The sequence below is a fragment of the Daucus carota genome, chromosome 6 (assembly GCF_001625215.2).
Source record: "Daucus carota subsp. sativus chromosome 6, DH1 v3.0, whole genome shotgun sequence".
NCBI lineage: Eukaryota > Viridiplantae > Streptophyta > Magnoliopsida > Apiales > Apiaceae > Daucus > Daucus carota.
Window position 1 is genome coordinate 39233228 of NC_030386.2, and position 15357 is coordinate 39248584.

At 36.7% G+C, this 15357-nt stretch overlaps 4 protein-coding genes across 9 annotated transcripts; 1 reads left to right on the forward strand and 3 right to left on the reverse strand.

Annotated features, from left to right (window-relative positions):
• Window positions 1-17: 17 nt before the first annotated feature.
• On the reverse strand, window positions 18-7015 carry LOC108228064 (DEAD-box ATP-dependent RNA helicase 7-like). 5 transcript variants are annotated; one of them, XM_064079912.1, is made up of 13 exons: window positions 6827-7015; window positions 5388-5862; window positions 4451-4585; window positions 4204-4344; window positions 3972-4083; window positions 3638-3709; window positions 3480-3526; window positions 3154-3225; window positions 3014-3079; window positions 2874-2936; window positions 2484-2782; window positions 581-638; window positions 18-469 (listed from the first exon to the last, which is right to left on the reverse strand). In XM_064079912.1, the coding sequence occupies exons 2-6, from the start codon at window positions 5445-5447 to the stop codon at window positions 3657-3659; spliced, it is 501 nt and encodes a 166-aa protein (XP_063935982.1). In that variant the 5' UTR covers window positions 5448-5862; window positions 6827-7015; the 3' UTR covers window positions 18-469; window positions 581-638; window positions 2484-2782; window positions 2874-2936; window positions 3014-3079; window positions 3154-3225; window positions 3480-3526; window positions 3638-3656. The 5 variants fall into 5 exon arrangements, with proteins under 5 accessions (XP_063935982.1, XP_063935981.1, XP_063935979.1 ...); XM_064079911.1 differs by having other exon boundaries at window positions 3154-3354; XM_064079909.1 differs by having other exon boundaries at window positions 3480-3542.
• LOC108228062 (very-long-chain aldehyde decarbonylase GL1-9) lies at window positions 6078-7561 on the forward strand. Its single transcript, XM_017403538.2, has 3 exons — window positions 6078-6192; window positions 6401-6682; window positions 7010-7561. The coding sequence occupies exons 2-3, from the start codon at window positions 6452-6454 to the stop codon at window positions 7559-7561; spliced, it is 783 nt and encodes a 260-aa protein (XP_017259027.1). The 5' UTR covers window positions 6078-6192; window positions 6401-6451.
• LOC108228061 (pentatricopeptide repeat-containing protein At1g34160) lies at window positions 7403-9675 on the reverse strand. Its single transcript, XM_017403537.2, has 2 exons — window positions 7838-9675; window positions 7403-7764 (listed from the first exon to the last, which is right to left on the reverse strand). The coding sequence occupies exon 1, from the start codon at window positions 9642-9644 to the stop codon at window positions 7920-7922; it is 1725 nt and encodes a 574-aa protein (XP_017259026.1). The 5' UTR covers window positions 9645-9675; the 3' UTR covers window positions 7403-7764; window positions 7838-7919.
• A 952-nt stretch (window positions 9676-10627) lies between these two features.
• Window positions 10628-15239, reverse strand: LOC108225177 (G-type lectin S-receptor-like serine/threonine-protein kinase At4g03230). Of its 2 annotated transcripts, none has more exons than XM_017399997.2 (7): window positions 13879-15237; window positions 12559-12726; window positions 12276-12454; window positions 11793-12003; window positions 11458-11695; window positions 11211-11361; window positions 10628-11123 (listed from the first exon to the last, which is right to left on the reverse strand). In XM_017399997.2, the coding sequence occupies exons 1-7, from the start codon at window positions 15152-15154 to the stop codon at window positions 10815-10817; spliced, it is 2532 nt and encodes an 843-aa protein (XP_017255486.1). In that variant the 5' UTR covers window positions 15155-15237; the 3' UTR covers window positions 10628-10814. The 2 variants fall into 2 exon arrangements, 1 of the variants encoding a protein (XP_017255486.1); XR_010284113.1 differs by having other exon boundaries at window positions 10982-11123; window positions 11211-11366; window positions 13879-15239.
• Between the last annotated feature and the right edge of the window lie 118 nt (window positions 15240-15357).

Here is a 15357-nt window from a genome sequence, read left to right on the forward strand (position 1 = left end):
GACTAATAAGATCATCATAGAAAATAGTTTGCTTATGTGTCACACATATATCATTGAAATAAAACAAACAAAGTATATCAACTGATCAACAAAGACTAAATGGCACCCTTCTTGAACTCAAATATGTCTGGATCTAGTTATCTAGTTTGGTGGGAAAGAATAGAATGAATATCAAAGGTTGGAGCTAAGTTCCGAAGAAAATTAGTGAAAAACGACATTGGAAAGGGTATAAATTATGGGATGGAAAGGGTATATTACTCATTGCAAACAACAGCCGAATATCCAGATGCCAAAAAACATAATAAACTAAAATTTAATGGATATACAGAAAGAAAGTGTATGCCACTGCTTATATCTTGGCCAAACTGCAAGACTCTTGAATCAATGAGTTACAGAATTTTCCATTTCCGTTCCAAAGCATTTGTGATCTTTGATATACAATATACCGTACTCAATGGGGAGCCAGAAACTGAACAACCACGGTAGATATATAATTAATAAGGGGAAAAAACAGGACAGATGAGTTTGTTAAAATCCAATCATAGAGGATGCAATAATATACAAGTTCAAAACAACTTACTTGATATAAAATCGTCTACAAACTCCTTTTCAATTTTCCCATGGGCCATTGCACCAACCTGTTTACATAGGATTGGAGATGATAGTCATACAGAATATCCCCCATAAGAAAATCAACAACCCTTTGACCTCTGAAACCCAATTTATACTCTTTGTAATCCATAAATTTATTTAAATTCTACTTCAGCATATTTTACACTAAATATAAACAAAATTACACAATTTATCAATATTACAATCCTATCTTGAAATATAGTATATCATATATAAACAAATGTTAGAGTTCAGCTTCCTGAAACAAAAAAAAAAAAAAAAAAAAAGCAAAAGAGATTGTTTACCTATTCTGCGAGAGAGTTTACAGGCAATTACTTAAAAGCAGTAAGTGTACACACAAACCCATCATCTAATCTTCCAAAATCTTATTAGAAAGAAAGGGTTTAAGCTACAAATAGTAACCTTGCCAACTTTAGCAACCCCCAAAGAAGCCCTTTCAAGTATAAAAATAACACCATTCTTCTTATCATCCTCGACTGCAGGTTGTGTTTTATCCATAAAATAAGTGAATTACCAGCATAATAAGTGCATTGTTCAAATCGTTTTTGCTTTCAATAATAAATTATACAGCTAGAATGATTCCTATTTTTTGGTGTACATTGTGGTAAGAATTGTCCTCTTTTTTCTTAGTGATATAATAAATTTTAGATTAAAACTATAAAGGGTTTGTGTTTTACTTTTTTGGAGCTGGATTTTCATAAAATTTATGGTACTTTGATTAACTGTTATTGTACCTGCTCAGATATTTTTGACCTTTATTTTCCAACAGTCAACCCCTCTAAGCAACACACTTAGGCACACAAAATGGAAACAATTTATAAGTTAAATCCTTGAGTATTAAAATTATAAAACTTGTCCTGTTTTTAGTAAAAGTTAAGCTTGTCCTGTTTTAAGTAAAAGTTAAGCAGAGTGTCTTGTCAGCAAATTAGAGGCCAGAACTTGGAATACAAAAAGCAACTATGAACACAAATATGAAATGGGTTATGTGGAAATTAGCTACACTTTTCTTCTTCTTTGCAATGGTTCCTGGTGCAGAATGTTGATTAACTAAACATTTACTGCAATTAACTTATGCTATTTCTGGATGGATTCAGCGGAATTTTTGATGGAATATTGCACTATACTACTATTTAATTGTTAAATTTAAAATTTCCATTCCCCCTCCATTCTATACCTACAAATTTAAGGTAGACCTCAAACTCATTAATTTGAGAATGAAATTTCCATTCTTTTCTGTACTCAGGTTCTTCTCAAACCTCATCATAGAAATTTTGCACTATAATCTTTTTCACTCTTCATCCTACATCCTTTGCTGCTTATCTATATTTTTTTCAACTTTTCATTTTGTTACCACCTCATTCCTTTCCTTCCAACCAAATGGGCTTTAGACTTTATGATGGAGCTGATAAGTCAAGTCATATAATGGTGAGTATCAAAGGTCATTCACAAACTCCATTATTTCTGGTCAGTATATAATCTGAGCCGGTTGATATTTAGGCCTACTTACAGGCTTCTTTTTTTTAAAACTTATTCAATTAGGTCAAACCTACTTTAATTACAATATCTTCATATATTATAATTTAAACACATTTGTTGGGCCTATATATTTACATATATTAACGGGCCTAATAAAATTATATTAATCCAAGGACATCCTTAAGACTAACATAAAAAAGTGAAATATTAAAAGTTAACAAATATATAGAGTGGTCTTCTATTATTGATGTCATATCTTAAGAGTGTAATTTCAGGTCTATGATTGTTGGAGGTGGGATTCTGAGAAAATGGATAAGATTAGTTGAAAAAAGATGTTAAGCAAGTCTTTTGTATTGGATGGAGAAGATTGGTACCTTGGACTTCTTGTGAAGCGTAAGAAGTGAAAGGCTGACTATCAGCTTTCTCAACATCTGCAGATGATCTTTTGGACCTTTTCTTCACTACAAAGAATGCAACCACGGCTCCAACAACTAAAATGGATATCACAATTCCTGCCACACCACCACCGCCTATACCTGATTTCTTGTATCCACCACCATCTGATGAGTTTTTTTTGTCATTTTGTTTTCTATTTCGGTTGCTATTGCTGGATGGAGGAGTTCCAGGTGGAGGAGGTGGTGCTGGACCGGAACTCCATGAGTTGCCCTCTCTCCTGTTAAAATAATCATGTATGTACTGCTCAAAGATAAAATCCCCTACTTGATTAAGACCATTGTAAGACGATTGATGTGAGAATGTCTTACTGAATATTTATGTTTTTTAATCTTTCAGGAATCCAACCGCTGAAATGGTTATTTCAAATATTCCTGAGATTGTAGATACAATCAACTTATTAGTACAACAATTGAAAACACTTTTTAAGTAATAGACTTGTATCACTCACAAATTATGCAGGGGAAGATTAGTAAGGACATCAATGGAGATTGTAAACTGGTTGTTTTGCAAATACCTGCACAACAAATATCTTTGAACACAACAAAAATCTTATAAATTTAGATACTAAAACTATGACAATATACTTACATATTGGCCATACTTGAAGGAGCGGTAAAACTTTCAGGAAGATCACCTATCATGGAATTAAAAGAGATATCCCTGGTTCAAGGAAGATTACATGTCATTGTGTCAAGGAAAAACTCAAATCCTGGCAAGTGAAAAATTGAAATGTCCTTGCAATGTAGATCAACAGAAAGCAAATTTCATGAGAGAAAGGTGGCCAATATGCTGCACTTTCGGTTCCCGGTATGAATGAATAAACAAAACTCAAATTTAGAAAAAAGTAAATCCATTCAAAAAAATCATAACGAAAGAACATTAACGTGTATGAAACTGGACAGGACCAATCTTACAAATTAGAGAGAGCTGAAAGCGATCCAAACATGTCATTTAGCTGGCCCTGTAGTTGATTGCGACTAAGATTTTTGCACAGGAAAATAGAGCGGAAAAAAAAATCAATATCTAATTTTGTCCACTAAACAGAACTGGATAAAATAAGGAGGAAACTAACATGTTCTCGATCTTAGTCATTAGTGATATGGAATATGGGACACCGCCAGTGAAACCACATCCAGCGAGATTTCTACATTAACAAGGAAGGTGTAAAAAATAATTACTCTCTGTGTCTAGGTAATGTGTTAATCTGATGATTTTAAAGAAAGGGTTAATAACACCTTATAATACTTCATTATAAGGTCACATAGCCCATCTACCATAAGACGGAAAATCAAAAATATATTATTAACAAATATTATGTCACATGTATGTGATACTATGATTACCTGATAGCATAAGCAATAGTACAAAATTAAAAATAATAATAATGCATAAGCTTCTCTCATTACCTAGAATATATTCAACATCTTCAACAAAACCCATCCTCAGCATTTCATCAGCTTCGTCAAGGACACGAAACTTTGATGAACTAAAATCAACATTTCCCCTTTCAATGTGATCCTATACAACAAAAATGACAAAAAGAAAAAAAAGTTTCAAGAGCAAAGTAGTGATAAATACCTACTTCACAAGCGAAATTGCCATGTATTACTAGGGTTGCACAAATTAAAAACAAAGTACCTTTATACGACCAGGTGTTCCCACAACTATATCAACCCCTCTCTTCAGCTGTATTTGCTGATTGTTGTAGGGTGCTCCACCATACAAACAGACCGAATTTAGCTCCAAAGACCCACCATAGACTTCGAAATCTGCAGCCACCTACCATAAAAGAAAAGGGTAAACACAAATTGAACCGACAAAATATGAGTTAAAAAATGGCCCAGTAAAATTAGAAGTTCCATGGAACAGTATCCACACATAATACCTGTGTTGACAACTCCCTTGTGGGTAATAGCACGAGTACACTTGGAGATCTCCCATCACCAGTCTTTCGAGATGTTTTTAAGGCTCCGTTTGTTAAGGACTCCAATATGGGTAACACAAACGCCAAGGTTTTACCCTAAAAAATGGAAAGAAAATGAAGCCAGACAGCCACTTTGGCATAAGTAGAAAAAGATCAACCAGAATAAACCCCAAAAAATTAAACTTAAAAATTACTCAAGTTATATTGAATATATATCAATGCTCTGTCTCACTTCATAACAACATCCAGAAGCTGTTAAGTGTACTTTAAAAATTGTTTTTTCTACACCTTAGTCTTTCCTATACATTCTTTTCTTAACAAACCACTATATTTAGAGTTCTGGAAAATTGATTCTCGAGAACATCAGACTTCTCACAAAGTCAATTTAATCCCACAAAATTTGAATTTTATATATCCATGCGAAGATAGCAAAATGCAGCCTCGCAAATTCTTCACTCAATCATTGTTAAACCTAAGTAATCCGTGCCCATCAACTGGTGCAAGATTCTAAAAATTGCCAAAATTAAACTAAATGTTGCTTCTTATGACAATAAAGTTGATCCTTATTAACACTACATTACTACATTTAATAATAATAATAAATGAAGAAACTAATTGGGCAAAACTACAAAGCCCGAATGGAATAATCTTGGTGAGAGGAGACAATTAAAGTTCAACTTGCCCCCCAAATTTGTGTGGCTCCCATTTCATACAAATTCACAAAGTTTCTACTATCGTCCTCCAAGTTTCAACCACCACAAAACAATTTAACTTTGTACCCAATAACTCACAAACCAAACCTCCAATTTCGGGCAAATTTGCACACAAATTCATTCTAAACTACAAATACAAGATATAAATGCTATCAAATAGTATCAATAATTAAAAGTATAATTACCTGACCAGTCCGAGCTCTCCCAACTAAATCAGTCCCATCAAGAATTGTATCAAACGTCATCGCCTGAATCGGAAACAACGCCTCAATCCCATTCTCCCTCAACGGCTTCGAAATGCATTCGGATTCTCCTCCTTCACCTCCTCCTCCACCTTCATCTTCTTCACCTTCTTCCTACTCTTCTCCTCCCCAGAGCTCACATCACTCCTATCCTCTTCCTCCTCAATCACCTTCCGCTTCTTCTCCTTCTCCTCCTCCTTCTTGCTCTTCTCCTCCGAATCATCGAACACAAACTCCTCGGAATAAGAATCGCTCTTCTTGCTCTTCTTCTTCTCCTTCTTCACGCTTCTGTTCTCGATAGAAGAGTCTGTTTCCATGGCGGAGATGAAGAGAGAGAGAGAGGGATATGTTGATAGGCTCTTGTACGGTGCTGTAGTTAGGGGGCTGTTAAAGTCCAACTCTGCTGGGAAATAGAGTCCTGACAGGAGACAGGCTTTTAAACATTAGTACAGCGTCGAGACTGAAACCAAAAAATGTGACGAAACCAAAAAATATGAACAAAAAGTAGGACTACAAATTATACCCATGTTGGCTTATTATAGTATAGTATAGATTAAAGAAAAATACTTCCCACCGTATCAAAACAAACTAACAAACAAAACCGCTTTAACCAATCAGTGGTGTCGCCAATTTTTTTCCAGCATTTTCCAGCTACTGTGGCTACAATATTTGGTCTAAGTCTTTTAAATCTCATTCAAAACTCCCAACTTCACATATCAATCAGCAAGCATCTCTTGTTCTCCATCTTGTAAGTCTCTGCGTTCACATTTTTCTACTTGCAATACATTTTCAATGCTTAGACCGCCAGACATCATGTTAAGTTATCAGTTCTTTTGACAACCTCGGGATGTCATAGAAATGATTTAATTCCGTATTATTATATTAAACAATTTGAAATGTTAGTTTGCTTAGGATTTCACATGTAGATCTTGACATATGTGTTATATTAATTTCAGAAACCTGAAGTTGAAATTGAGAGTTTGGAACTGGTAATTGAAACACAAGTGATGGTGTTCTGGGAAGAGTATGTGAGTGATGAAACAATGGGAACATATGCCCCAATTGTGGTCTACTGGTTGTACTCGGGGTTTTATCAGATGTTGTCGCCACTCGACAATTACAGGCTACACACTAGAAAGGAAGAGAGTGAAAAGAATGTGGTGCCATTGTCGTCTGTTATCAGAGGTGTTCTGATTCAACAGCTTGCTCAGGTTGTCGTTGCACAGGCTTTGTTTATGGTTAGTGTTCTTGTTACATTTTTTTAATTTTGCTAATTTTGTCGCGCTTTGTTGATGCATAGATGAATGTGTATTGTGTTGCGTATATGAACCATTGCTGCTAATTGGCAGATATATAGTATATGAAAGGGCTCAAAAACAGACCTGAGTAGTCCTGGTGACGGAATTTCAGAACTTGTTGCAGTCGATGTCTTTGTATCTGTTCCGTGTATAAAAATTGAACTAAGTTCCGGCAAATGCTTCTCTTAGATCTTCTACACAAAATGATCCAGCCCTTCCTTTGTAACCGATGATTTAGGCATAATAATTTCGTGTCCTTTGCTGCAGCTGACCAGAGAAGTGAGTTCATCAGGAAGCATAGTTCAGCCTGTTCAGCAAACCCTAGTCATCCAAATTCTGCAAATTATAGTTGCAACGCTTGTCATGGACACTTGGCAATACTTTGTACACCGATACATGCACCAGAACAAATTTTTGTACCGCCATATCCACTCCCAACACCATAGACTGGTTGTCACTTACGCAATTGGGGCGCTCTACAATCACCCGCTTGAGGGTCTCCTGCTCGATACTGTTGGCGGGGCCATCTCTTTCCTTGTATCCGGAATGACTGCCAGAACAGCTGTGGCATTCTTTTGCTTTGCTACTATAAAAACGGTAGATGATCATTGTGGATTATGGCTGCCTGGTAATGTCTTCCATCTGATTTTTCAAAACAACACTGCCTATCATGATGTTCATCATCAACTTCAAGGTACGAAGTACAACTATTCACAACCTTTCTACCCTATCTGGGATCTGCTGCTTGGAACCCATATGCCTTACCGTCTTGTAAAGAGACCCGAAGGAGGCTTTGAGGCAAGGTTGATGAAAGACTGATCATATTTCCATGTCATTCGGGCTTGTCATGCTCAGCAAGTATTCCTGTTTGTAATATGCTCTCACTCGGAGAGGTTTTACAACTATTTGTATTATTTTTCCTAATTTCATGTTACCTGGTTGAGTTGTGAGATGTAAAATTGGTCTTTCCCAGCTGACAAATCTCCTTTGCTAACTAGTATATTCTTCTCCATGTGTCTGCACTGGTAGATTGTATAACACTCTTAACATTTCTGGTCAGTATATATTACTCTATGCAAGATCAGGAAAATTTACCAGAAGGCACCATATTTTGCTGGTATGAAAACTTCTACCAAATTGTAAAATATGTGACATTCCGAAAAAAGAACACTGAAATCTACCAATATTCTCCACAAGAACAGCACCCCTCTTTGAATCTGTGGAACCGAGTTCGATCCCTCACTATAATTTCCCGCTCGTAAATTTTAGAAATGAGCTTAATTACAACATGACAGTCCCCGCATATCCTAATATTCTTATTCACTCGCAGTGTACTCTTTTCACTTGTTGCAATCAAACCATACGCAACAGCTAACTTTTCACTGTGATGCCACAAGGCATTCTCCTTCTCCCCTTCTCCAATATCGTGCAAAACATAACTAGTCTCTGCCACATACCCATGCTCTCTGATCCTAAAACTAATTTCATCAAGTTTCCTATAAATTTGATCTCGGAACGAATGGCTGTGATCTCCATTAACAAACTTATGCATTATGCCGCCTGCTTCAATGTAGCTGAACCCAGGAATCTTCTTCACATCTCTACTTCTCATCGTCTCTCTCACCCTTCCCACATCTTTCCATCTTTCCTGGGCTGCATATATATTTGACAACATCACAAAGTCTCCACAATTACTTGACCCCATTTCCTCAAGCTTCCTGGACGCTTTCTCTGCCATCTCCACATTCCCATATGTCTTACTTGCCCCAAGAAGTGTCTGCCAAAGTACCAAATCCGGAACCATTGGCATCTCATTCACAATATCATATGCCTCCTGAAGCCGACCTGCCCGGCCCAACAAATCAACCACACTACCATAATGTTTCATATTCCGACTCACTCCACTCTTCGCCATCGACTCAAACAACCTAACCCCATCTTCCACCAAACCAGCATGGTTACAAGCACACAACACCATGAGATAACTAACACTATCTGCGACTATCCCCTCTCTACCCATCCGATCAAAAAGTTCCAGTGCCTTAATTCCATCCCCTTGCATCGCCAATGCCATAATCATCGTATTCCAAGTAACAATACACTTCTCACACCTCATACTACTAAAAACCCCAAACGCCTTATCCACAAGCCCACATTTCGCGTACAAATCAATAACAGCATTACACAGCTGCGCATTACAATCCATCTTCTCACCCCTTATAAACTCAACAACCCTCTCCCCCTCCCCAATCGCCCCCAACTGCGAACAAGCAGAAAGCGCCCCCAGCACAGTCACCTCATTCGGCCTCATCCCCGCAAACCCCATCTCCTTAAACATCTCCAAAGCCTCTGTAGCTCGACTCCCCTGAGCCAACCCCATAATCAACACATTCCAACACGCAACATCTCTCACACACATTTCATCAAACACATTGCGCGCACTATCCAAATCCCCCGCCTTCGCGTAAACATCAAGCAACGTCGTCTGCAACAACACATCAAATACGAACCCACGTCTCAGAACCTGAGACTGCACCTCCCTGGCCTCAAAAACAGCCAGCCCACGTGCGCATGCCTTCAGCACAAACGAGCACGTTAGAGCATCAGGCTTGCATGAAGCACGTGACATCGACACAAACCACGTGATGGCCATTGTGGGTTGTGGGGTTTTAGCGAGGCCGCGTATAATGGCGTTCCATTCGTTGGTCGCCGGAGATGGGAGTTGCCGGAAAATGTAGATGGCGTAAGAGAGGTCGCCGGAGGCAGAAGAGGCACAGTAATCGAGGAGCTTAGAACGGGAAAAGTAGAAGTTGAACTCGCCGGTGATGATGAGATGGGATTGAAGCCGTTTGATGTGAGAAAGCGAGGTGCATTTTCGTAGGATTGAATCAAAATGGACCATTTTCGTAACAACCAATTCCTAATTAAATAAATAAATTTATATTTAGTTTTAATTATTAGCGATGGTTCTATGCACAAATATGTTAACCGATAAAATCGATAGCCCGTCGTGGGAACAAATGTATTCAACTGAAATTTCAAATTTTTTTATTTACAAAATTTGAGAATATTTAATTTAGATTTTAATTATATTAAAATTTTGGATATATAATCGTAAGTTTTTATAATTTAAAATTCGATGGTATTTAATTGAAATTATTTAAAACTGTTTTTAATTAGACTATTTAGGATTGATAAAAATCTGATGGTAGACGGATTTTTCTCCACAAAATTATTTACAAAAAGATTGCATTTGAAAAAGTTTACAGAAAATCTTACTCAAGAGTTTTCCTGAACATTTTCCCCAACACTATTTTCTCTGAATTTTTATACAAGAATTTTCTAGAAAATTTTTATCATAAAAGAAATCCCACTGAAATATTTCTCGGGAAAGATCTCTTTTTTTCAATAAAAGTTCATAATAAAATTATCGTAAAAATTTATGAAAAAAATATTATATTTCCTTCTCCAAAAAAATTATGGAAAACAGTGATTAAAAGTGGAAAATATGTTCACGTTCTCAAAAGTTACCTGAAATTCTCATCATTTCTTAGACAGAAGCTTGGGTAGATTTGTTGGCCGAGACTTCAGAATCAGCCATGCTTATAATTTGGGAGTCACGACTCACGAACTCTGGCTCTATAGCGGCAGATATTTCTTGATATTCATTTTTATGATCACATCATGACGCGTATAACCAGGGACGATTCGCGGTGTGCACTTGCTCTTAGTTATTACTCACATAATAAATGACTTAAAATTGACATTCAAGATTGTGATTTGTTTCTTGCATGTGTTTTTTCATCAAAATAATGATCAATTTCTAGATTACCAATTTCTAGATCCGTCCCTGATTATAACGAAACAACCAACGGCACAGAAGACTTATCACAGTAAATAACTACGCCTTTCAACCAGAGGAGACAAGACAAGAAGGTAACATAAATCTCTACAAAGAGTAATATACCCCTTTCAATGCAAATGCACATTTCAGTACAATGAAACATAATGCTACATTACAATTATACAATCGACTGGCTTCATTTGGCTTGTAAGAAGTCAGCTAAATCTTTTACCGGCCATCCTCTACAGAAAATGTTATTTCATTGTTGGACTGTGTTTCTAGTTTATTGGACGATGAAGTTGTGCCTTCAAATCGATTTCTTGTAATGAAAGCCGGCTGCTTTGGATTTGGAAGGGTTTCAGTTTCACCGTTTAACATAAAAACTACCTTTGACATGTCAGGACGATCATTGGGGTCTTCCTGTACACATAAAAGCCCTACGGTAATGCACTTCACCACTTCACTGTCGTTGCACGATCCCACTAGCGTCTCATCCAGTAAAGCCAACGGCTTCTTTTCTTTCCACAAATTCCAAGTCTGAGGCATAATTTCGGGTCAGTGAGCATACAAAGGAGTGGCAAAAGTAATCAAATTTTTTTGAATTAAATTTGAAGTTTTTCTTACATAGCCTAGAAGACTCAGGGCAAGTTGGGGGTCAAAGAAGCCAGTGTTCTTTTTCCCACTGACGATCTCAAGCACAACTACCCCGAAGCTAAAGGCATCAGACTTAACTGAGAACTGGCCTTCTAGTGCATATTCTGGAGCCATATAACCGCTGCACTATGCCAAACAATCAAAAAAATTATTATGCCACGGAGCCATAGTACTCCTTATGTTCTGCTATTGTAGTATAATTGACTGATTTACTTACTAGGTTCCTATAACTCTAGTGGTGCTAGATTCTGTGTCTCTTCGTCCAACAATTCTTGCCAAGCCAAAGTCAGAAATCTTCAGGTTCATCTCATCATCTAGTAAAATATTGCTTGCTTTCATATCTCGATGAATAATTCTCAATCTAGAATCTTGATGAAGATAGAGAAGCCCTCGAGCTACTCCTATTATGATGTCAAATCGTGCTGCCCAGTTCAGTAACATACTTCGATTTGAATCTAGCAAGGTTTACGCCATTTAGAATGTTGTAGTATATTAATTTCACCCATAAAAGAAAAAGTCTCATAAATATCAAGGTCAGGAATGATGGCTAACCAAATATTAAAGCATCTAAACTTTTGTTTGGCATGTACTCGTAGAGTAAAATCTTTTCTTTCCCCTTGATGCAGTACCCCAAAAGCCTGACAAGATTCCGATGCTGAAGTTTAGCAATCAGCACCACCTCATTCTTGAACTCCTTCAAACCTTGCCCAGAGTTGCTTGACAGCCGCTTTACAGCAATCTCTACTCCACCTGGAAACATTCCCTGATAAAATCCTCAGACACTCGTTAAGTTATTCATCATATACTAAACACTGCTAATTTTGTATGGTACTCCCTCTGGACTCTGGTCCATTAGTTTGACTTTTTACACATAACTTTAGGTGTTTTGACCATATAGCAAAAATTAATATTTTTTTGAATTTTTTTCCTATATAAAAATATAACATAAATATTTTATTTAGAATTTTTTTTAAAAAAATACTAATTTTAGATAGGAGGTTAAACCTTTTAAAGAGGGAGTAGATAGTAAGCCACCTTGTAAACAGGGCCAAATCCCCCTTCTCCAAGCTTATATGCCTTTGAAAAGTTGTCTGTGGCACCCACTATGCTCTCCAATTCAAAGAAAGGTACATCAATGTCTTTTTTGTCATCTTCTCCAAATTGATCTTCATTATCAGACAACTGAAGGGCTTGATTTTCTTTGATATTTCGAGCTGGAAACAAAAACATAGATATACAAAATATTTGATGTCATGATTCAAAACTTTGACACCCTGCAAGATTTATAGAAACTTTACACATCTGATATTACCAATACCTTTTCTTTTCGCCACGATCCTTCTGTAAAAAATGCAGGTAAGGCTGCAAAGTAGTGCAACTGCAAATATCACAGTGGCTGGTATAATAATTATCCTCCAGTTAGTTGGCGAGGAACCATTGTCTCTTGGTTGATTCACTGCTGAAGCTGGAGGATTCGATCCCAGGTCTGAAAAAGAAGATATGACACTAGATATGTTTACACAAGCTTTTCTACTCCTGCAAAATTAGTTATGACCATTCGGTACTAGCAAAAATAGTTCTTATTTAACAGTACTTATTTTATTAGCAAATATAATATACGAAACTAGTCTAATTCATAATTATAAATACTCTTAGGGTCGTTTGGTTCAAATAGTGGTATCGGGTTGGAATCAGGAATCGGGTTAAGTTGGTATGGGGTTGAGGTATCATTTGTGATATCATGTGTTTGGTTGAGTGCTGGAATGTATAGGTTTGATTTAAAATATTTTTACATTATTAATTTTAATAATTTTAAAATATTAAGTTAATTATTAATTTAATATATTTTTAATTCAATGAATTATATTTGTATTAAATTTTACATTAAATTGTTAAAATTGAAACGAAAATAGTGTAAATAAAGTTCATTCCTCATACCCCTCCTTCATACCCACCTCCCCCTTGGGTATGAGAAACCTATACCTTGGGGATTTGAGGAATGTGTTTGAAATTATTTTTTCCCCAACCAAAGACGGGGTATGGGGTTGGAATGATCTAAACCGATTCCTCATTCCAGAATTGCTCGAAACAAACGACCGTGGATGGACTCCACTCTTACTAATCTACTTCCAATTATGTCGGTTTGTATTTGTTATTATAGAATTTGTAACATCTTTTACACAGTTTTTTATTATTAGACATCATTTGATTTTTTTCCCCCTTTTATGTTATTGATTTAAGTCATTTTTTGAATCATGTATTTATATAAATATATGACAAATATCATTTATATTTTAGTAGAGCGAACTTAATTACGAATTATATTAGCAAAATATAGAACGGAGCAAGTAACATATGTGAACAGATTAATAATAATTCAATGAATAAGTATATGAGTTATAAGAATATTTCTCCAAAAGAACTGAGATGAACACAAAATATTATAAATCTTGATATATAACACAAATTTAAAAAAATCATTTGATTATCTATTTAAGAAAAATTCAACAGCGAAATGATTACACGTATGTTTAATTTTGATTATATTTGTAGATGCCGTATGGTATTTAATTATTAAATTATTAATTTTTTTAAGAATATATTGTAAAAGAAATAACGGGAGACATAAAAATATTACCATTATCTGAAGGGGGGTCGACACGGAAGAAGATAGGGACACCATCAGATCCCTCCTGAATATCTTCAAGATTATCGAACCAAAACCAGCACCCACTGTTCCTGTCATTCGTCTTATTACTACCATAAGAGTAGGCTTGGCAATTACATTCTTTTAAGCATTTCAAGTTGCACATATCCTCTGAAATTTCACCATTAAAATTCGGTGTGTTTGACCGCACCATTTTCACATTTAGTTGGACGTAAGATGTATCGTTCAGGCGGCGTGTACATTTACTCGGTTTCTTTATGCAACCCCCAGAAAAATCACCTGCCTTCCAATCGTCCCCATTAATAGGTTCAAACCCAGGGAAACAGGTGCACGACGTCGTATTAGGATTTTGAGGCTCGGGTCGACATTTACCAGAATGACCGCAAACTTGGAATTCACTGCATGGCCCTTTTGGTTCGGACCATAAAATTAACCATCTTTTTTGGCCAAAATCCCAGCTCAAGTACTCAATCTCCCCATTAGACTGCATAAACAACCTTGGTGGAATAATAGCTTTCCTTCTATGGGTAACGGCATTGGTTAACAATGTGGAAACTGAGGGACTCATTTGTTTAGGCAGGAAGCTAGTGGTAGAATCTCCCCCACTCTTCCAGTAAGCTGTAATTAACTCGGATTTCGTAATTTTGTATCCTCCGCCTCCTCCAGTCTCTTCATCCAACTTAAACGAGAAGTTTCCAGGTGCAGGATCTTCCTTACTTTTCCATGACGTCAAATTGAGATTCCCGTCCATTTTCATTCCTGGAAGAAACGTATCAGTTGGATTCTCGAAGCTTTCCCACAATGTTTCGCCTCGATCATTCGTCAGCACCAAGTTACCAGTGTCGTACAGTTTAGCGATCCAAAGCTTTGAATTGGGGCCAACATATGTGGAGAAATATATACTATAATTACCACTGTCGTCAGACACCTCCAGGTCACCCCGTTTTGCGTCTATGCCAAAAGTTCCATTAACACCGGTTGGTATTGGCTTGTCTCGGATGGCCACCCATACAATCACTCCCGGACTGTTGGAGTACCATATTCCAACGTATCGACCACTGCTTCCGTTAGGTGTAAAAAAACCCAGCCGGAAAATTTTGCTAGCTGCCACGATTTCTTCCCCGTCGTGGATCCAGGTGCCTGCCCTTATGCTATCTGTTCCTGAACAAAAATATTGCAGATGACATAAAAATAACAGAAATGTGCACAAGAAGGAGATTGATTTATGAGTATGTGGATGTGCCATTTTAATTTCCTTTCCTCTGGGAGAAAACAAAGTGAGTAGACTTCATATATGAGAAACAAAACATAGAGTCAACACACAAAAATTCTCCGCCACTCGACGATCACTCGATTGTCTATCAGCAATAAGAAATTTCTGTGTGCACGAACTAGATTCCAAAATCAATTGGAAAATGCGCGCGAGCTGGCAGCTAACTTTTTCATGAC